The following is a 22446-nucleotide window of genomic DNA, read 5'->3' as shown; positions in this document are numbered from 1 at the left end:
CTTATAAGAAACTTTTTTTACTTAAAGTATAGATTCAAGTATGTTCAGAAAATGACCCCTGGGGTTAGCTGGTTGGCATCATAATGGGGAATAATTAAAGTTTTACAGGAGGAGTATGTATACAGGAATATATCTTGTAAAAAATCAAGAACAGCAAACTCATGATTTGTCATGTAAATATGTAGCATCCCCAGGTTGTGTAGATTCAAGTTTGTTCAAATCCTGGCCCTCTGGAATAGAGTTAGGCCAAAATGGGGAATCTCAGTTTTATATAGGAACATATAAAAGGAAAAAAATCTTCTTCAGAAAAACCATGTGTATACTGAATATAGTATCATCCTCAAGTAGTATAGATATGAACAGTAGTGAAGGAGAAAATTCAAGAGTACCATGCAACAATATACATGTATTCAAGAAGTGGTGTAAATCAGATGTGGATGCTTCCAAGGAACTTTTGGACAATTTGAAAGCACAAGCTTTTACCAAAATCAACAGCCTAAAGTAGACCAATACTCGCACTATGTCACTAATGAATAGTAAAACCAGGACCACACTTCTTATTTCCGAGATGTGATTTTTGAACTGTATTGGTTTGACTTTTACTTGGCGTTTTCAATTTTTGGTAACGATTTTGCTTTAAGTTGGTCTCTTCAAATGATGCTCACATATTTTATTATTTCAAACATTGCAATATTTATCTTGTCAATGAATAATGATTACATGCATCACCCCCTGTCCCCTGTTTGTGCTACTATTAGCAAGTCATTTCCTACCATCTGCCGATAGATAAGTTCATAAATGAATTAATACAATGAAATAAGTTCAGATTGTATTAATTATAATGATTCATATTGATTCATGTTTAAAGGTCCTATCACAGTGTCACTAACAGGACCAGACAGCAGTGTTAAATATGGATCATCCATAAATTTCACGGCAACAATTATAACTGGAGCAAGTGTGACTGCAGTAGCTTGGCAGAAGGTGGGGTCTGGTGGAAGTCTCTCAAACATAACCGTAAACTCTACAAAGTACACACAGACAGGTGACCCTGAGTCTGGTACAGTAGTACTTACCATCCACAACCTCAAGTACAGTGATGAAGCCAGTTATCAGATCCAGGTTAACAACAGCCATGGGGAGACTAATACCAGTAACCGAGTGTCACTGCACTTGTCCGGAGGTGATACATTATGAAATCAGACCCTATATAAATATACATTAAATTTGACACTTTATGAAAATGAAATTAACATTTTAATAAAATAGATCTAGATTTACACATTGGTCATGAAATGCTATAAATATAATTTGATTTACAGACCCACCCATCGTCAGTGTATCAGGACCTACCCAGTCTGGTGACAGTGTAATCATTGGATGTAATGCTACTATCACACCTGACTCTCCAGCCATCACAACTATTAAGTGGAAAAAAGATGGAAAGGATATAGACATAGCTAATTCTAATGGTAAATACTCTGGAGGAACTGTAGACAGCCCAGCACTAACCATCAATACAGTAGACAGCGGTGACGCAGGACTTTACCATTGTGTGGCCACTAATCCTACAGCATCCACTGCAAGTGACAATAATGTGAATCTCGGTAAGATTTATATAGAATTAACAGTATGTGGCACTCTATTTTGACGGACCTCGATGACTGAGTGTACATGTATTTTAAATCATTTTGCTTTGAGAGACTGAGACTGATCTGTGGTTGTTTGACAGAAACAGCAGTTGATATCTTGCTTTTCTAGGAAGTCAATATATCTATGGATTAACCTAATTAAATTAAGGGCTACATTTGTTATATTAATTTTTACATATATTAACAAACCACAATTTGAAAATAATGGGAACAAGGCACAAGTGTTCTCTCTTTAACTTCAGAGACTAGTGATCGAAATAAATTAAGCTCTTTAATGGGATTGTGTTTCCTTTGTATTGATGGAGTAATTTTAGAGGATTTACTTAATCAAAATACTACATTTATTTGTATCATTTCTCAGTTCTTATAACATGAAAAGATATCTTATAGTTGTAGTTAGAATTCAATAATTTCAATAATTTTTATTGACTGATACAATGAAAAGAAAAAAATCAGTTGGCAGATTGTAGTTATCAAAATTCTTGAAATATTTTTTGATAAAGTCTTCATTCATTTTTGAAATCCTCCTTGTTGAAGTCTAAACTGACGAGAATCAAAATTGCAAAAATATGACATAGATTCTGTGATTGCTCTATGTTATATAAAGTGACTTCTTTAGAGAGTTTAAGAACATCATTTATACCATTTAAAACTCATTGCAATAATTATGAATTACATTGTGTTGATTACTATTTTGATTAATTATAGCAAATTCATGTATGATATATCTTGAAAATAACGCAGTCAATTAGTTATCATGCTTGGGGTTGTAAGCTGTGAAATTCATGCTTGTAAGATAGATTATTTGCTCTTTCCTATTTGCATAACATTTTTGAACTTTTAAAATTACCAATTTCTTTACCATTGTATATTTTATAATAATATTATAAAAATATTTATATTTATCAATCAAAGAAAACTTTGAATTTCAAGCTGATGCAACTAAGTACCATTATTGCAAAGTTCTTCTACAATTATGTTTCAAAGTTTGTTAATATGGTTTTTATACGCCCGTCTTAAGACGGGACGTATTATGTTATAGGCTTCATGTCCGTCCGTCCGTCTGTCCGTCTGTCCGTCTGTCCATTCGTGTCCGGCTCATAACTTGAATACTATTAGACCTAGGATTATCAAACTTTGACAGTTGATACTTCTTGGGTAGACGGTGTGTCGCACACAAAAAGTAGGTCGCTGTGACCTTTAATAAAGATGCTATGGCCAAATATGGAAAAATCCTGTCCGGCTCATAACTAGAAAACTATTAGACCTAGAGCTTTCAAACTTGGCAAAATTATACATCTAAGGTAGAAGGTGTGTCGCGGCCTATTTCAAGGTCACTGTGACCTTAAATTTAAGTGAATTTTTTAAAAAAACTAAGTCTTTAAAATTTTAAATTTCATAATCCTAAAAAATGTAAAAATATAGTTGTATCCTTATTTAAAAATGTTAAATCAAGTAAAAACTTATTTTTTCATTATATACTTTACAGCAATCTGTAACAAATGTTAATGTTTTGAGAGGAATTCAGTTTGTCCCATGGGCATAATTATCAAACACTGGTCAAGAAGAATTTTGATAGCAGAAATTCGCATGTCAAATTAGAGAGAATTAATGAGTTTATTGTCAGGAACGAACTGGTAGTGCAGATCTCTTATAATGCAGCTGTTATCTTTATCTTTAATCTCTTGGGAGTTGGGCAAAAAGAATTGGCCTCATAGTTGCTTGTGTTAATTAAGAATTCTTGATGGCTAGTTCAGAAAAAGATCTTTCAATTGGTGTAATGTAATTGAAACAAATTGATGCTTTAAAATACAGTGTATAATAAAAACTAAATTAATATTGCATAATATAATTAAAACTAAGCCTTATTAAAAAATGTTAAATTAAGTAAAAACTTATTTTTTTCATCATTATAATATACTTTTACAGCAAACTGTAGCAAATGTTAATGTTTTGAGAGGAATTCAGTTTGTCCCATGGGCATAATTATCAAGCACTGGTTAAGAAAAATTTTGATAGCAGAAATTGCATGTCAAATTAGAGAGAAATTAATGAGTTTATTGTCAGGAGTTAACTGGTTGTCTAAAGAGCATCTCTGTTAATTCAGCTGTTATCTCTTGGGAGTTGGGCAAAAAGAAATGGCCTCATAGTTGCTTGTGTTAATTAAGAGTTCTTGATGGCAATAGCCCAGATAAAGATCTTTCAATTAGTGTAATGTAATTAAAACAAATTGATGTTTTAGTGTATGATTGAAAACTAAATTAGTATTGTATAATATAATTAAAACTAATTATACATGTGTTCATTGAAAAAAAATTACATTTCAATTTTTATATATTTGCAACAAATTGCAGTCATGTCTCACTTAGAATTTTATAGTCTAAAGAATAATGTATTTTTGATTTTTTTGTTAGACTGTAGCATTTCCATTATTCCAGAAAATTATGCAATTAACAATTTAAAGCTGCAGATGGATATTTGTTAAGTTCTAACATAGCCAGTTTAGAATTATATGATGTATTATTTGTTATAATTAATCCCTACACTGTAAGTCTCTTAGAGATGTATGATGATGTATATATGTACAATATTTTAAACATGATAAGAAATTGAAATTAGATCATTGAAATCTGTGTCAATCTGTTAATCAAGGTTATCTGATTTTTTTGCACCTTTACCAATTTATGATTATTGAACAATATATTTGACGGGCGTATCATGCTGTGGCGGGGCACTTTATTTTAGAACAAAATTATAACAATTATTTTATGAAGAAATCATCAGTCATCTTCCTTAGGAATACTAATTGACAGAAAGAGAAATCTGACTTTGATAAGTATTTTGGAATGAAGATATCTTAATAAGTATTTAATATAAATTTGAATAGATGTGCACTTCCCTTTTTTAGCTCCTCCCTCTGATGTCAAAGTCACAGGTACCACATCTGTAGTTCATAATTCCACAGCGACATTCAATGGGTCCTACACATCAGTGTTGCCATCTGTGACCATCAAATGGCAGAAACAAGGGACAGATAATAACTATAAAGACATTGACATTGGCTCATCAGATGGTAAATATGCAGGGAGCAACATTACTGGAACCAGTCCTAAACTCGTGATCAACTATGTAAAATTTACTGACAGGACATCATATAGGATGGTGGTTACTAATGGAGTGGGATCTACCAACAGTGACCAGATCACACTGGATGTAACTGGAGGTGAGTTACTATAGTATTCAGTTTGTATTATCTTGATGAAGTTCACTGGTAGTTCATTTCAACTTCTCTATTCCTCTTATAGGATCCACAGATTTTGAAAATTGTTGTGAATGTTTTGTGTAAATTTTTCTTATAAGAAATGCCATGCTTATGGAAGCAGTTTTACATGTACATACAAATCTGTTTTATTGAATTTCATGCTTTATTTTAAGTTTGTTTGATCCAGCTTTGTGATTATTCTTTTTAACTAAAAACAGCATGTTCTTCATTAATAATTAATTTAAATAAAAATGTAAAACAAATATTCAAACAGATAATTTGGATGTAATAACTGAAAAATCCTTTCAGCCAAACCAATAATAAACATCATCTCAATCAACCCAACTGTCTACGGACAGTCAGCAACAATCACAGCACATGTTGCTTCTGACCCCCCAGCAACAGGATATGTGTGGCAGAAGTCTGTCAATGACACACCAGAAAATATAACCTCTACTGACAAGTACAATTTAACAGGAAACATTACAGAGGGAAACTTTAGTGTTTCCTTAACTATTTATGATGTGAAGTTTTCTGACCAGGCTAATTACACACTGGTGGTAACAAATTCTGTGGGATCTCACACTAGTAATGCAGTTACATTGAATGTTACAGGAGGTTTGTTCAAATTGATAATTTTACTCACAGAAGTAACAATACTGATTAACTTGCATGAGAATCTTATTTCAAATGCAGATAACTGCATGCATACAATTTAACATGAATACTTTGCTATGTAGTAAGAAAATAAGCAAACAAGGTTAAATAATATGTAGATATTAATAAAATTGACTTATCTGTCTCTTTTGACTTGTTTGAGAGACTGTATGCATGTTGACAATGTATATACATTGAACCTAACATGTAAAGGTCTTGATTCAAAAGCATAGGAGATAACTCTTAGATTACAAGTTATGACTCAAGATTTATTCTACAAGTTCAAGTTAATTTAAATCGTAGAAGTGATTCTTCTATAGAATAAATTTCTTTTCAAATGTTCCCCCTTTTTTAGTTCTCATGAAGTGCATTTCACTGCTACTGCTTTCATTTAAAATGGTTTATTTGAATTCATAAACACTTTTGATCTCCTAAAGATCTTCTTCTTTGGCAATAAATATGAAATCCATAAAAAACTAACATTTTACAGTTTAACTTTTAATCTAACATTTGTATTGAAAATAAACATGAATAAAAAAAACTAAATTTTAAACACAATAAGCATGAATGGATTAGTTGGGAAAAGAAATAGCTGTGATATTAACTCAATTTGTTTTTTTTTTTTTTTGTTTATTTTGTTTTGTTTTTTTTTGAATTTCTAATAAGAAACTGAAACTTTATGTGCATTACATTTGATTAGTCTCTGAGAGAATTAAAACAAAATGATTTATAGATTATCTTATAAGGCCAGAGGCATGCTGGAATTGGGTTTTGTGATTAAAGTTTGTCCTCATGTAAATGCACGCACATTTTTTTATGGTATATAGGTATAGCTAGGTATTTTGTTTAATTTGTCAAATGATATTGTTGGCCACATAGATCTGAATAAGATTGTGAAGAAAGTCATATATATGAACATGGGTATATACCCACAAACATACAATAAAAATACATGTACATTCAAACATTATACTTTATATACACACAAGGGTTTTCTATATATAGACTGAGTTTGTGGACTGTGAATGGCATTATTGTCAAACTGAATGGCCCCAGATAATTTTCTTATAACAACAAACATAAATTTAAGTAAACTTTTATGCATAGCAATATGATCTATTACTGAAATGTTTATTCAAAGCAAAAATGAAATATATTTCTTGTTTGTAGGAGAATTTTTTGTAGGAGCAACTAGAGGCTTTTGTGAAATCAACTCTATGACAAACAATTATCTAATATGTCTTTGCTAGTTGTAAGCTATTATAATGCTTGAAAATTAATGAAATCTAATTAGATAATGTATTTATTAACTTTTACAATAAATTTTAACATAACAAATGATATTAACCCACAAATGATATATATTTATCATGCTTATTTTCTAGCTGTTCTGGTTAACATGGTTAAAGACCAGAATAGTGTTTTGTGCAAATGGTAAAGTGTCATGACTAAAAATAAGATGTTCTATATAATATACTATGTTCAGTTAAACATGGTACAGGCACTCTTGAAAAATTCATTTAGCAGAGGTATAAACAAGAATGTGCCTTTTCCAAAATTAAAGCGGGATGTCTCAAAAGGATTCAACTTTCATTATATAACAACTGCATGATCGCAAAATCACAATTATTATACCCCCCGCAAACAAAGTTGGGGGGGGGGTATATAGGAATCACCTTGTCCATCTGTTTGTCTGTCTGTGCAATCGTGTCCGGTCCATATCTTTCTTCCAGAGGGATTAGAATCTACTACTCCACACTAAGATTGCTCATGACCTAAGGGTGTGTCATGACCTTGACCCAAGGTCATTTGGGGAAGTTCAAGGTCATTGGAAGACAAATTTCATAATTCGTGTCCAGTCCATATCTTTCTTATTGATAAACTTGGTAGGTTCTCATTTCACACAAAGATTGCCCATGACCCAAGGGTGTGTCATGACCTTGACCCAAGGTCCAAGGTCATTTGGGGAAGTTCAAGGTCACTGGAAGAAAAATTTCAAAATTTGTGTTTGATACATATCTTTTATGGATAAACTTGGTAGGTTCTCATTTCACACAAAGATTGCCCATGACCCAAGGGTGTGTCATGACCTTGACCCAAAGTCATTTGGGGAAGTTCAAGGTCACTGGAAGAAAAATTTCATAATTTGTGTCCGGTCCATATCTTTCTTATGGATAAACTTGGTAGGTTTTCATTTCACACAAAGATTGCCCATGACCCAAGGGTGTGTCATGACCTTGACCCAAGGTCATTTGGGGAAGTTCAAGGTCACTGGAAGAAAAATTTAATAATTCGTGTGTGATACATATCTTTATTATGCAAAAACTTACTTCTGAAAAAACCAGCGGGGGGTATTTTGTCCCGTTTGGACAGTTCTAGTTAATTATGTTAATGAGACACTAAATTATAGGTGATGATAATGGAAAGTGATCATGGTGATCGATCAAAAACAATCGACAAACAATACAAGTCTGTGAATTCAGTGTACTGTGTAATTAATTCCAGAAGATTAATGTCTCTATATCAGATGTTTAATTTTTCAATTATCTAATTAAGGTGATTTGACTGTAACCACGGGCCCTGATGTCACTGGTAGATATGGAGGAAGTGTAACCATTTCATGTACTGTAGAAGGTCCAGAGGTGAACAAAATACTGTGGAAAAAATACAGTGGTAATACTCCTGTCAAAGACATCCCCACAAATGGTTCAAAATACACAGGAGGGACAGTATCCACTCCAGCTCTAACTATAAACAGCCTGACTGATGATGATATGGGACAATATCAGTGTACAGCTAGTAATCCTGGTGGACCTTATTCTAGTAATAGTAAAGCCACAGTCACTTTAAATTGTAAGTACAGATATCCAGGCTGATTTATAATTTTTTAAATGATATATGGTGATCATGGTATCGTATAATTATTATTGATTTTTATACGCCCGTCTTAAGACGGGACGTATTATGTTATAGGCTTCGTGTCCGTCCGTCTGTCCGTCTGTCTGTTAGCTTTTTCGTTTCCGGCTCATAACTTTAATACTACTAGGCCTAGGATTATCAAACTTTGTCATCTGATGCATCTTGGGTAGAAGGTGTGTCGCGCACAAAAAGTAGGTCGCTCTGACCTTTATTTAAGAAGTTATAGCCAAATATGGAAAAATCCTTTCCGGCCCATAACTAGAAAACCATAAGACCTACAATCATCAAACTTGGCCAGTTTATGCATCTTAGGTAGAAGGTGTGTCGCGACCTATTTCAAGGTCACTGTGACCTTTAATTTAAGTGAATTTTTTTTAAAAAATGTGTCTTTTTACTATTCATTTACACATCCCAAATAATGTAAGAGTATTGCACTGTTCTTATTAAAAAAGTGTTAAATCAAGAAAATACTTATTTTTTTTAAGCATATACTTGACAGCAATCTATAACAAATATAATGTATGTCAGAGAAATTCTGCCTCTCCCATGAGTGTAATTATCAAGCACTGGTCAAGAAGAATTTTGATAACAGAAAATTGCATGTCAAATTAGAGAGAAATTAATGGGTTTTGAGTGCGAGGAGCTAGCATTGGTGTTATCTATATCCCTTGAGTATTGGGCAAATGGGTAAGCCTGTTTGATTAAAAATAGCTCTTGTTGACTAGCTTAAGTTTTAAAATGAATTTGATGAAAAGTAATTAAAACTAATTTGATATTGCATAATAGACTAATCTGATATTATGTAATATTATTAATTTAAAAACTAATTTTTTGGGGTGGGGTGGAATCAGCATGTCCATATGAATTACATATTAAAACCTGTCGGACATTAAATCTCAACCAAAAAAAATCTTTGAGTATTTTATTAAATTTATAGTAGATAGTGCAGACCCATTCATCTCTTGGTAGTAATGAGTAGACAAGCATCCAGTTAAAGATTAATTAATGAGTTCAATGTAGGAAGGCTAGCTGTCTCAGTTGCTCTGATTAAGCAGTGACCTTATCTGTACCCTTTGGGGATTAGACAGAAGAACTGCTGGTCAGTTTATAACATATGTCATTTGATGGCCAGCCTTTTCTTTTCAAAATTAATTTGGTATAGATTAAGTTGTTAAGACTAATTTGATGATGTGCATTTGACAAGGTCTAACACAACCAGCACAGAAATCTATCAGTGATGTAATATTTATTATAATTGATGCCTACATCACAGGGGATGGATAAATATTTTAAGGAATGGAAAAACCATCGAAATCTTAGAATCAAGGTTGATGTGATTTTCTTACACCTAAACTGTTCAAGAAAATTGTAATTTTCTGATGGGCATATCATGCTGTGGCGCGGCACTTTATTTTGTTTATATAGCTAGTCAAGTACCCATTATAAAAATAACTATGTGGATGAGCAGAAAGCATTGAGGTTTATACATTTAATTTGTCCAGTGTTTCTCTTTTGCAGTACTTTTGAATTCTTAAGTATACTAACAAATATTAATGTATACAATGAAGAGCATTGCAGTGGTAAAATTTTTCATTTGAATGGAAAGTTTGGGTATTTCTTTTCGAAGTTTATTTGTAACATAATGACATGCCCATTTATTTAGAAATGAGAAAGAAATATTCGTCATGATACTATTAAACACCCCACTCTTTGCAACTAGCAACATGAGTTACACTGAAATGGAGATTTTAAAAGTTAGAAGAGACAGCGAGAGAGTCCCCGCCTTTGTAAAACATGTTCTGCAACAAATTTGTACATTATTATGAATTTATCATTGTTTATTGGAGTTGCCATAACACGTGTATTGGTCGAACACATGCTTAATATTTGTTGTTTACATAGACCGTCAATTTGATTGGCTCTTATATTTATTGAATACCTGTTCTACAGGTTCTCGAATGAACCACTTGACTAATTTTTAGCTCACCTCAGTGAAGTCGAGTTGAGCTTATGCTTTACCCCTGGCGTTGGCGTTGGCATCCCGGTTAAAGTTTTAGGAGCAGGTTCATTCCGAAGTAACTATAAGCCCTACCTGGACCAAACTTGCATGGATGATGCATCAAGGGATGGACAGTCCCAGACTTGCTTGGGATTCTGGATCTGACCTAATTTTTCCAGATGAGTGACCAGGTTAATGTTTTTGGAGCAGGTCCATTCCCAAGTAACTATAAGCCCTCTAACTATAAGACTTGCTTCAGATGCTGGATCTGACCTATATTTTCCAGATGAGTGACTAGGTTATTCCCAAGTAACTATAAGCTCTACCTAGACCAAACTTGCATGGATGATGCATCTAAGGATGAACATTCAAAACTTGGTACAGATGCTGGATCTGACCTACATTTTCAAAACGAGTTACCAGGTTAAAGTTTTTGTAACAGATCAATCCTCAAAGAACTTTAAGACCTATTTAAACAGAACTTAATGAATATTGTTGTCAGAATAAATACTAACTGTTTAGAAAATATGATTTGAGATTTGCATTACTTAGACTGATTACATTCATCGAGGTGAGGTTCATGATCTTGGATTACCTATGTTTTTCCTTTTTAAAGAAATGGGCTTGTAACTGTATGACAATTTACGTTCTAAAGATAGCTCAAAACATACCATTCAAACGGAAAATTGAACCACTCTAGTGCACTTCATTGTATCTATATCTACTAGCCTTTTCATGCATTTTTAAAGTATCTAAGATAATCATTTCCACTTATGCATTGATGTTAGAAATAAGATTTCATTTAACAGTGCACATTTAAATTTATGAATTAGAATGAAGATTTATAATTAAAATAAGATGAAAAAAGATCAGATAACTATAACTAATAGTTAGATTTTGTGTACATGTTGTGTAATTTATGTGAACAATACATGCATTTTTAATTTGTCATCACTTGTTTATAGACGGACAGTTCAATGAGGATTGTACTACAACAGAACCATGCAATGCTTCTAGTAATTTAATATGTCTCAATGGCAAATGTCTTTGTAACACAACATACTACCACAGGAATAATACATGCTATCTGAGTAAGTTATACTTCAAAATGTTTGAGCTAATATTCTATTAAGCATGATGAAGACCAAAAAATGTGGATAAAAATAGCAAAGGGCAAGACAAGAATTGCCCCCTTTTTGGCCATTGGTTTGAAATCTTATGATCATTTTACTGGTATAGAGTTTGTCATGTTTGTCTTTCATCCTTCTGTCTTTTTGTCTTTCTGTCATCCTTTGCATTTGCTCATTTCAAAACTCATAGAATAATCCAATACTGTGGTTTCATCAATATTCGTTGAGCACCAATTTTCGAGGATTTTGTTGTTGAGCAGATCCACGAATTCAAATGTTCATTGAATTAAGAAATATGATATTCATTTGTATAGACAATGCTTTTGTCCACGAAATTACATATCCTCGAAAACGCTGTTTTACAAAATCCACGAAAATTGATGCCAAAGAAAATTGATGAAACCACAGTACTTTACAAAACTTTAAAAAATTTTGTCATCCTCTAAAAATATTAGAAATGATTATAAATGATTGATGGATATACCAAGTACAGAGGTCATAAGAAAGTCACAAAATTTCTAAATGTGAATTTTTGTCATTTTTAAAATTCACTTTCACAGCACACTTTGATTCAGAAAATTAAGAGCATTAGCTTGCTATCAAACAAATTTATAGGCCTTCAGAGATGTAAGAAAGGCAAGCATATCACTACATTTCTAGAAGTGAAACAAAGCTTTAAAAAACACCATCAGTATTGATGAAACTGAAAATGTTTCATTTTTTTTATCACCTTAAGGTCAGACGATACATTCCCCAAACATCTGTTTAATATATCTTCATAATATATGAAAAATATACAAAATTTTCATTACTTTCTGATTTCTTAACCGGTTTCTAATTGATTTTAAAAATTTGAAACACTAAAAATGTGATTTTAACAAACTAAGTTTTTTGCCCTAAAGGATTATTTAAGAAATGCTACCCTGTGGTATCTCACACAAATGCCTGGTAAGGTACCTCAATTTTTTGTGAGTAAACATGTTATAGTATTAATTCTTCAATGACAAAATCTTGGAAAAATTATATATTATTTAGGAACGTCTCGTCTGTCCTTAAGCTTTTCATGGCCTATACTATTCAAATTAAAATTTCTTTCAAGAGAATTATCATTTACACTTCTAAATTGCAAATTATCACAAAATTTCAAATGTTACTTGATATTTAGAAGGACTAAGGAAAATGAGGGTCCTAAATTGGCCTTCATCATACTTTATGAACATATCATTCTTCGTTATCAGGATCTGGTCTAGCTCCCTCTATAAGCTTCATCAACAGTACAACAACACAGTTCTCTGTCTTCTGGAGTCATCCCTCTGTGGATTACGACCTTGTCATCAGTTATAATGTCTCCTGGAGACAGAATGGTGGTTCTACATCTGGACAGAAAACAGTGGAGAGGGGGAAGAATACCACCACTGTCAACTCAGACCTAATGTCTGGTCAGCGGTACATTGTCACTGTTTCTGCTGTTGTCAGGCTAACAGATCCAGAGGAAACCATTACTATAGACTCATATGAGAAAGAAGAGAGATTAGGTTTGTTGATATTATTTCATTGAATATATAAATATCCTATATATATATATATAACTCTTACCATTTTAACTACAGTATTTTTGCTCAACTCATTGAAGTTGAAGCTTATGTGATACCCTCAGCTTCGGCATCCAAGGTTATGTTTTGGGTGAAGTTTTCTCTTTAAGTGTTTCTAGGCCCTATATTGATCAGAGCTTCTAGTGTGTTTCACTGTACCAGATAAGGTTTCAAATGTTGCAATTTCTGCAAAGAAATGTTTTGGAGCAAGTTAAAGTTTCTGGTGCAGGTTAAAGTTTGTGATGAAGGTCTCATATCCAAGTAACTATAAGCCCTTTGTTGACTAAACTTGGATGGATGTTACATCTAAGGATTCACACTACCAGGCTTGCTTTGGATGCTGGACCTGACCTACATTTTTTAGATGAATGAACAGAGCAAGGTTTATTGCTATTACTCAGATGCTGAATTTGAATTACATTTTGTGGATGAGTGACTAGTTTAAATTTTTAGGATAATTAAGTCTGTTTCCAAGTAACTGCAATCCCTATAAGATCAAAACTACATTAATAGATTATTAGTTTAATATGGGACTTTGTCTTACTTAAGACAACATTAATTGAGATGAGCGATGTAATTTCTGATTACCTATGTTTTTTTCAGATCCACGTCCACCTGGTTCTATATTACACAGTGAAAGTTCTTTTGCTCACAACAACCTCACCTTGAAGTGGACTTCTCCATCCAAAACCTTCGTCACCAGCTATGACGTGATGATTGATGGTGAAAGCCAATCTACTGGAAATAATAATCCATGGCTCCATTTCACAATGAAATCATTAACTCCTGGGAAATACTATGTTGTCAGTATCGTGACAATCAGTGGTACATCAAATGAACCAACTGGTGAAAAGAGGAGTACAGCATACACAGAGACAATTAGAATTACCCCAACAAGTAAGAAGTGGATTTTTTTTTCTGTGAATAAATCTGAGAAGTCTTTGTCTGCTATCCACCTGTTTTCTTTTTTCATTTTCAATCATTTTCAACCAATAGTTTATAAATATTTATTATTACAAACCACTTTTGAGCTTGATAATTTGGGTGGAAACACAGTTTAATGGATGTATTATACACAGTAATATTTTTAAATTGTCCTTGCAGTTATCTTGTCTTTTTTGGAATTTTTTTTTTATTTTAAATCTTTTTGGAAATAATGATTGTATTGAAAAATTAGGCATGATAACGTCTAAAAAAAATTTTGTCAAGTATATTTTTACTTTCTGCACACATAGTTTGATTAAAAATCAAATCAAAATATTGGGGTCAATTTGCTTCTTTTGGCGCTGCAGTAAAAATATTACCTTTTTGCACTGAAATCTGTCTCTTAATAAGAAATTACGTCTTCAACCTTTTCCCTTCAATATTTTTATCCATTTTGCAAATAAAGCATGGAACAAAATAAACTATAAGTCTATTTTTAAAAAGACACTTTAAAATTATTTGATTTTTAAAAAAATTATTTGACCTTTCTGCACTCATAAAATGTGATTTTTCTGGCATTGAGAATTTAATAAGCAAGAAATTTATTTTAAAGTATTAAACTTTTGCAGAATTTAAGCAGATAGGTCAAACTTATCTTAAATATTCAGAAAAGAACATCAAAAGTGGGTGATTTTTAGATACTACAAAAAATGTGCCAATTTTATGTTAAAGTTGGCTCAAATTTTTCCTAGACTTTCAGAATATATTTACTATATTTGTCATAATCGTCAAAAGAATTCATAAAAAATAATTTTATAGATATTTCAGAACAAGCATGACACATTTCAGTGCAAAAACAGCTTTGTGTGCAACTAGCATGGAAAATTAGGAATCTAAAATTAACAGTACTGTATATTGTTCAAAATGGAAGTATGAATAATTTTCTTCTAAAAATCCTTCTGCCACAAAATTTAGTTCCTGGCTTAATCCTACCTGAATGGAATTTAATTGCAATTTTTGCAATGGATTTAGTTTAATTTGCATTGTAGAATCTAAATTCAATGTTAAAACTTAAAAATGATGTAGAATATTAGAAATAAAGATCCAGACCAAAATCGACTCAAAAGCACAGGATTGAATGCCCTTAAATATTACAATAAAACTTGTATAACCTGGCGACCAGTTGTTTCAAAAATTTTTAACTGAAACCTTTATGATCAATTAGACTAAAAGCAGAAGAAAGACTTTTAAGTACAATCCAATGTACAATTTTAATCATTATTGTACAGGATGATAATTATATAATTTTGATTCAATCAAAGCTGATAAGTAGTTCTTCCATCGCAAATATGAACAACAGAAGATTATTAATGGTTTTTTTTTTTGTCATTGAAAAAGTTATAGGGGACCCTCGATCTCTCAAAGCTCAAGGGACCGCAATATGAAAAATAGCAGGGATAAGGTGATATTGGGTTTGACCCATGGGCCTCTTAAGCTTGCTCATCATGTAATTCTTCATTTCCTTCTATAATATGCTTCTTTTTCTGTTTTTTTTAGAGCCAGGACCACCTACCAATATTAAATGTCCACAGAGTCCAATGGATACCTCTTTAATAATATCATGGACTGCTCCCTCCAATCCTAATGGACAAATTGTGATGTATCAGATTTCTGTGAACCCTGGAAACATCATTAAAACTGTAGATAATTCCAGTACTTACAATGTTATGGAATTAAACCCAGGTACATGTATTTGTATACTTTCAGAAGCATTATGAACCATTTATATTTATAGTTTACCTTAGCAAAGGCTCAATAAAGCTCTTCTGATGATATTTTGTCAGGCAGGGAATGCTCCAAGGTTTGTCCAAATCATACTCACTAATATAGTATGAAGGGAGTCTCATTATCATAATATTACCTGTAGATTCAACTTCAAAAGCAGTTATATAAAAACATTCGTAATGATATTGATAATCTTGAAGTGCCAAATTATTCCTAAAAAGAATCAACACTTTCAATTGGTATCTGTTGTATCATCTTTTAACAAGGAACTGACTGATTAGTTGTATTCTCCATCACATCAATATCATATGATGTTTTTTATATTGTAGAACAACAGTATTCTTTTATTGTTTGGACTATAAATGATGCAGATGAAGCAATAAGACGTAGTGATGCTAGCCAACCTGTTATTTGTAAAACACTGGCAGGAGGTAAAGTGCAAGTAAAATTCATTAAAAAACAACATCAGTGCATTTATATGTAACTCCTCTGAGCCAAAAGCTCAAAGAGCTAATGCTATGACCATTTGTGGAGTGAGTGGTGTGTTTACATGGTGTGCAGTTTGCGTAACCTTTTTAGGATATGGTCAATATTTCAAGAACCCTTTGACTAATTGTTTAGCACACCTCAACGTTAGTGAGCTTTTCTGATTGAAATTTATCAGTTGTTTGTCTGTTGTCATTGTAAACTTTTCACACTCTAAACATGCCTTTATCTTACACTTGTCATGAATACTAAGTATCTTCCTTTTACAATTACAAGAATTATTGTTATGAAGGAAAAATTTAGGAATCAATAGCGTTGTAATTCACATATAATATACAATTATGGACTGTTTAGAAGGGAGACATCACCAATTACTGTAGAAGTACTTTTTTCCGCGTGGTATTAATTTCTGCTATGTACGCGGCCACAACCTTTCCGTGGAAATTTGTACTAGCATACTTAATATAAATGTAAGGCATATAGTGACAGTCTAAGAAATCCGCGTAATTTTCTACCCGCGGATTAAACGGAAATTGAGATTCCGCGAAATTATGACCCCGCGGAAAAAAGTACGTCTACAGTATCAGGTCTGAGTAGGGTTGTTACCTGAGGGCGCTTGTGCCCGAGGGTGAAAACCCTACTCAGACCTGATAATTAGTGATGTCTCCCATCTAAACAGTCCATAATAGTTTTATTATCCTGAAGTATTTAAATTATTAGATAAAGTAGAAAATAGTAATCAAACCTCTTGTTTTCTTCTACTCTGCTCCGATTCCATACTTTCAAAATATGTCAACAGACAACTTTGACTTCGTCGTTAGAATTTATTGTTTACGGATCCCGCATATTTAGCAATGGTGCTTATAAATAGGAGTTATCTTGAAAAAATTGAATTCATTTGTATAATGTGTGAAAGTTAGTGCAAGATTTGTACATTAACAATTACGCCAACTTAACGCTACCTACATCTATTATGACGTCACAATGAACTTTATGCTTTTGACGTTACCAGGTAACCTACCTGACATTTGTATAACTGCCTGAAGAGCCGAACATGGCGAAAGCGCTTGCAGTAAATGTTTTGTGATATTTTTGGATTTTTACTTTTATATATATATATATATATATATATATATATATATATATATATATATATATATATATTTTTTTTTTTTTTTTTACAATAAACTTGATCTCTGTAAAATTCTGTACCAGAGTTTTTTTACTGTACCAGAGTTTGCAATACCTGTATGAATTTCAAATACCGGTAATCTTATTTTTGGAGACAGCAAAAGCCATAGAATTATGTTTTCTAAAATTATATACCAATTTTAGGGATTAAAAATTCTGTTTTTTATCATAAATCAGTGTTTTGAATCTACATATACTTCTTTGTAATGTTTCATATAGCCTGATGCACATGTGTTTCTATATTGTAGTTTCTACACCTCCAACCAATCTTACTGTTCATGAAGTTCAAAGCAGAGACTTTCGAATTAGTTTTGGAAGCCCTAAAAATGTCAGTGGTCTTTTATCTGGCTACAAAATTGTCATTTTTAAAGGACTTATCTGCGTGAAGCAAATATTACTCAGTGGAACAGATGATTGTCCCCAATGTGTGGTAAGACACAGAGAATCAGCCATGAAATGATTAGTCATTCATTGCATTAATTTTTCTGTATCCTTGCATTTGTAATATATATCACTCATGAATAAGGCTGAGTATCATACGCAAAAGAAATATCATGATAAATTGACAATATGGGAATAACTTCTAATTTTGTATTTGCAACCGTTAATGCTGATTTAACGGTCGCAAACTGAGTTTTACCGGCGACGCTTAAGCGGAGTCAGTAAAACGGATATTTCCAACCGTTAAATAAGCATTAACGGTCACAAATACTAAATTAGAAGATCATTTATTCCCATTCTAATGCAATTCATGCATTTTGTCTGTTGTTTACATCTAATTTTGTTATATAAAATATGTCATGGAGCATTGTGTTTTTGTGTCGCTCAAAAATTATGACGTCACAATGAAAAGCTTTCTTTCACGTTAATGCTCGTTTTACTGCTTCAAACAGTGCATTAGCCAATCAAAAGGTGTTTTACAAAAAAATTGCATTAGAATTGTTAATTAACCTGCATATCATGGCACAAATTTTTTTATTCACATGTTTTAATAAAAATGACTGTTATCACTGATACAGAAATATAACGTGGATTCTTCAGTCTACAAAAAGAACCTGATTACAAGTACCTCTGTCAGTACCTCTGGGGTGCAACTTTTTGTAATAAATGTAATATTTTTGTGACATTCACAAAGTATTACAATGGAAAAATCTAAAATACTACCTAAAACTATCCTTTTATAAAAAATCAGGGTTAGAGTTAGGGTTAGATACTGAAAGAACTAGTCCCTGGTAGTCCAATCCTCAAGCATCTGTGGAATTACATCAAGATTTTAAAATCAAACAGAATTCAATGATACCAATAAATGATAGAGAAAAAAAATAGATCCCCTCATGAAACATCATAAGCAAAGATTAGTCATATTGATATTGAAGCATCCACAGGTAATGTAGATCCTACTTTTTTTCAAATTTTGACCCCTCTGTGGTAGGTTAGCAGGCCTTAAGGGGGGAACAAAGCTTTAAAAGGAATGTATAGGAAAAATCTTTAAAATATCTTCTCAAGAACAATAAGGCCATAGAAAGTTATCAATATGGAAGCATCCTCAGGTAATGTACGTTAGATTTAAGTTTGTTCAAATTATGACCCCAGGGTCAGGATGGGGCTGAAAAGGGGTTGGTGGGTGGGTCAAAGATAAACATAGGAATGTATTGAAAATCTTTGAAAGTCTTCCTCTGAAGACCAGAGAGGTATGATTAGTCATATTGACATTGAAACATCCTCACAGAGTGCAGATTCAAGTTTGTTCAATTCATGATATCTTAAATGTTATGTCAAGAAAGAAAAAGTTTTCAATAGGAATGTATGGGGAAACATATGTTACTAACAGATGAAAATAACAGGGCCATATAGTGACCAAAGAATTTGTGCAGTACAGTTAAGGTGACAGATGGAAATATCGGTGAATTTCTCAGGAAAAAAACTACATTTTTTATTAATTTATAAGGATGGGCATTTCTTTTTTGAACTGTAATATAATGGTTCAAATCTAAGGGGTGTTAGAAAATTTGTTCCATGGTGAAATACCCGCGGTATTTTCACAAATTTCAAAGTACATTTAGTGCTTAACTAAAGGGATGAATTGTAAAGTCTGACAAAATCACAATAGTGTGCTTTAGTTTTTTAGCAATTCATTTGTAGCAGGAATTCATGGGATTTTTCTTCCATATGAAAAAAAGATATAAAACATCTTTAAAGCACCCGAATGACAGAAATGTTTGTCATTTTGAATGAAAGTATACCAGTAGGATAATTTACTTTGGTTTCTTCAAAGCTTATCTTGCATCAAATATCTGATGAGCATAGGTATAAGAATGATAAATCACTCTTCAACAGAACAGGTTTGTCATGATTTTAAAATTGTTCACTGGCTTCATAATTTTTGCAAAGTATTTGAAAGGATGTTTTGATCTGTGTGTTTAATCATGTTAATATATGTCAAAAATATATGTCATCCATATTTTTCTACACAGACATCATCTGGTTTAATACCTGCCCTCTCATTATTGATTCAACAAAACACAAATTAAGACCTTATCAGTTGCAAGAATGGACTCTGTGAACATGAAATATCACAAATTGTAAATATCTTCTCGTCATATTTCTTTTCAAAATTAAAAACAAAATGTGGAATGAACTTTTTTAACACCCTCTACATGTTGCAAGTGATATCAGATTCACATAGTTTTTGCAAATTAACTTGCAGTGTTGAGATCAACTATATATTCCAATTTTTCAAAGGCATAACCAAGTCAAAACTCTAAATTTGATTTATAGTTAGAGATCTGTTCAACATTACCAAACAGTATAAATTAGACCCAGCCTACTTATTGTAGCCTTAAATGTGCTGCATGTGAATTAATGTCATGTCTTCCAAACAATCATTACTTGCTAACTATCATATTCTTTTTATATTTCAAGCAAACAAATGGTTGTCCACCATCTGAAAATAGCACCATTGATCTCAGTCAACCAGTGATTTATAACATTTCTGGTTTAGACCCATACACTAGTTATCTTGTTAGAGTGGCAGCAATTAATGGACAGGGAGAGGGGTATCCTTATAATGTGACTGTTAAAACAGAGGAAGAAGGTAAGCATGGATTTTCTAGATATAGATATGTAACTTTTCCTATCCTTTAGGTGCCTCAATTTGACAAGAGTCAAAATGAGCTTCTGCAATATCATGTGCATCAGAGTCTATATTGGCATCCTAGTTCAAGTTTTAGGTGCTAGTTCATTCCCAAGTAACTAAAACCTCTCCATGCAGTAAAATAGATTACTGTATACAGGGTTATTTTCGCCCCGTCTTATTTTCGCCCTTTCACACTTACAAAACAATTTTACCCCGTTTTAAATTTGCCCAGTCACAGTTTGGTTTAAGAAGTTATACTGTATTCTTTGAATTCACGACACCCTGTTTTAAATTCGCCCAAATGATAGTAGGATGAAAGGGGCGAAAATTAAACGGGGGCGAAAATTTCCCTGTATACAGTAATAGTTCAAACACACATAATCATATCAGATTTGTAAATTCATGTCTCATGAAACTAGTCTAGAATTATTAAGGGTGGCATTAAATTTCCTAAGTTTAAGAATCAATATATCAAAAACAAATTTTGTCATCACCCACACAAAAGAACATGTTTTTTTTTAATTACTGTGGAGTCATTTTAAGTCATGGGGACAATGTTCGTGGGTACACAAAATTTTACCTGTTTGTGGGGACGTAATTTCATGGGTTACTTATAAATACGATGTTTCTATTAATCAATATATTGACTAGATAAACTTTCATGGAGGTGTAAATTTGTGAGTAAGGATGACTCACTAAATCCAACAACATTGGTCCCTAAAGAACAATGATGATTCTATAGTATTTCCTCAATGGAAAAAAGAAATTTTAATCAAATATAGTGTAAAAATATGCCTTTGAAAACAATCCCCAGAAATTTTGCAACAAGGAAATATTTCTAAAACTTCAAATTATATTGAATTGCAAATGTTGTATTTCCCCCAGTTTGCACCTAATTATTATGACTTAATGACCAAACAGAAAGTTATTTATCACCTTTATAAATCACCTTTTTACTTAAAGGGGCACCTATTTTGCAACAATATTTGAATTTAGGACAAGGAACAAACATGTTATTTATCCTTAAAAGCTCCTAATAATCAGGTGATAGTCAAGGTTCATGAGTTTGTTGATATAAATTCTCTTAATCTGTAATGTTTTACAGTTCCAGAAAAACCTGGACAGATAACTGCCAGTAATATACAGGCAAAGACTCTGACTTTGTCCTGGAATGTAGCAGGTCCCTCACCTGGCAACACAACATACATTATAGAGGTGTATGAAGGGACAGATGACACTGGAACAAACTTTATCCTGAAACAACCAAAACGGTACACATATGGTTGGTATCAAAGTTTTTTTTATTAAATGATGTACAATTCGGCAAAGGTTCATGATTTTTACTATGTGTATTTTTTATTTTAGAATGTGCCAACAAATAATTATGTTCAAAACATAAAGTTACCAGTTTTTGCCACCCAACTCACTAATGTTTATAAATAAGAAAAAAATAAAAGTTTTGCCAATGATCCTTTTGAAGTCCTTGAACAAGATTTGTTTGAAGTGTATAAAGGGTCTTAAACTGGAAAAAATCAGAATCTACTTCAACCTTTTTTTTACATCTTAATTTAGGTTTCCAACAGAAGTCATTGTCCATAATTGAACTGGAGGAATACTGGCCGTACAAGTTTAAAGTTATTGCTGCTACAGTTAAAGGGACCAGTGAATCAGATGTATCAGATATTGTCAGAACAAAACAAGCAGGTTTGTCTT

General features: G+C 32.4%; 1 protein-coding gene across 1 annotated transcript in view; it reads left to right on the top strand.

The window, feature by feature from the left end:
- The window catches only part of LOC134245282 (receptor-type tyrosine-protein phosphatase delta-like), a 50143-nt gene that overhangs the window by 2932 nt on the left and 24765 nt on the right, over window positions 1–22446 (top strand). Inside the window, exons 3-16 of the mRNA XM_062727587.1 lie at window positions 869–1183; window positions 1323–1607; window positions 4561–4875; window positions 5224–5532; window positions 8128–8424; window positions 11455–11580; window positions 12858–13154; window positions 13815–14108; window positions 15693–15878; window positions 16250–16351; window positions 17846–18027; window positions 20520–20691; window positions 21839–22015; window positions 22306–22437. Coding sequence (XP_062583571.1) covers window positions 869–1183; window positions 1323–1607; window positions 4561–4875; window positions 5224–5532; window positions 8128–8424; window positions 11455–11580; window positions 12858–13154; window positions 13815–14108; window positions 15693–15878; window positions 16250–16351; window positions 17846–18027; window positions 20520–20691; window positions 21839–22015; window positions 22306–22437 — 3189 coding nt within the window. The remainder of the gene's footprint in view (window positions 1–868; window positions 1184–1322; window positions 1608–4560; window positions 4876–5223; window positions 5533–8127; window positions 8425–11454; window positions 11581–12857; window positions 13155–13814; window positions 14109–15692; window positions 15879–16249; window positions 16352–17845; window positions 18028–20519; window positions 20692–21838; window positions 22016–22305; window positions 22438–22446) is intronic.

Source organism: Saccostrea cucullata, unplaced genomic scaffold (genome assembly GCF_032062105.1).
Source record: "Saccostrea cucullata isolate Sc308-1 unplaced genomic scaffold, CSIRO_AGI_Scuc_v1 ctg125, whole genome shotgun sequence".
Taxonomy (NCBI): Eukaryota; Metazoa; Mollusca; class Bivalvia; order Ostreida; family Ostreidae; genus Saccostrea; species Saccostrea cuccullata.
Note: the sequence above shows the minus strand (reverse complement) of the source record. Positions and strands in the feature narration are given on the sequence as shown.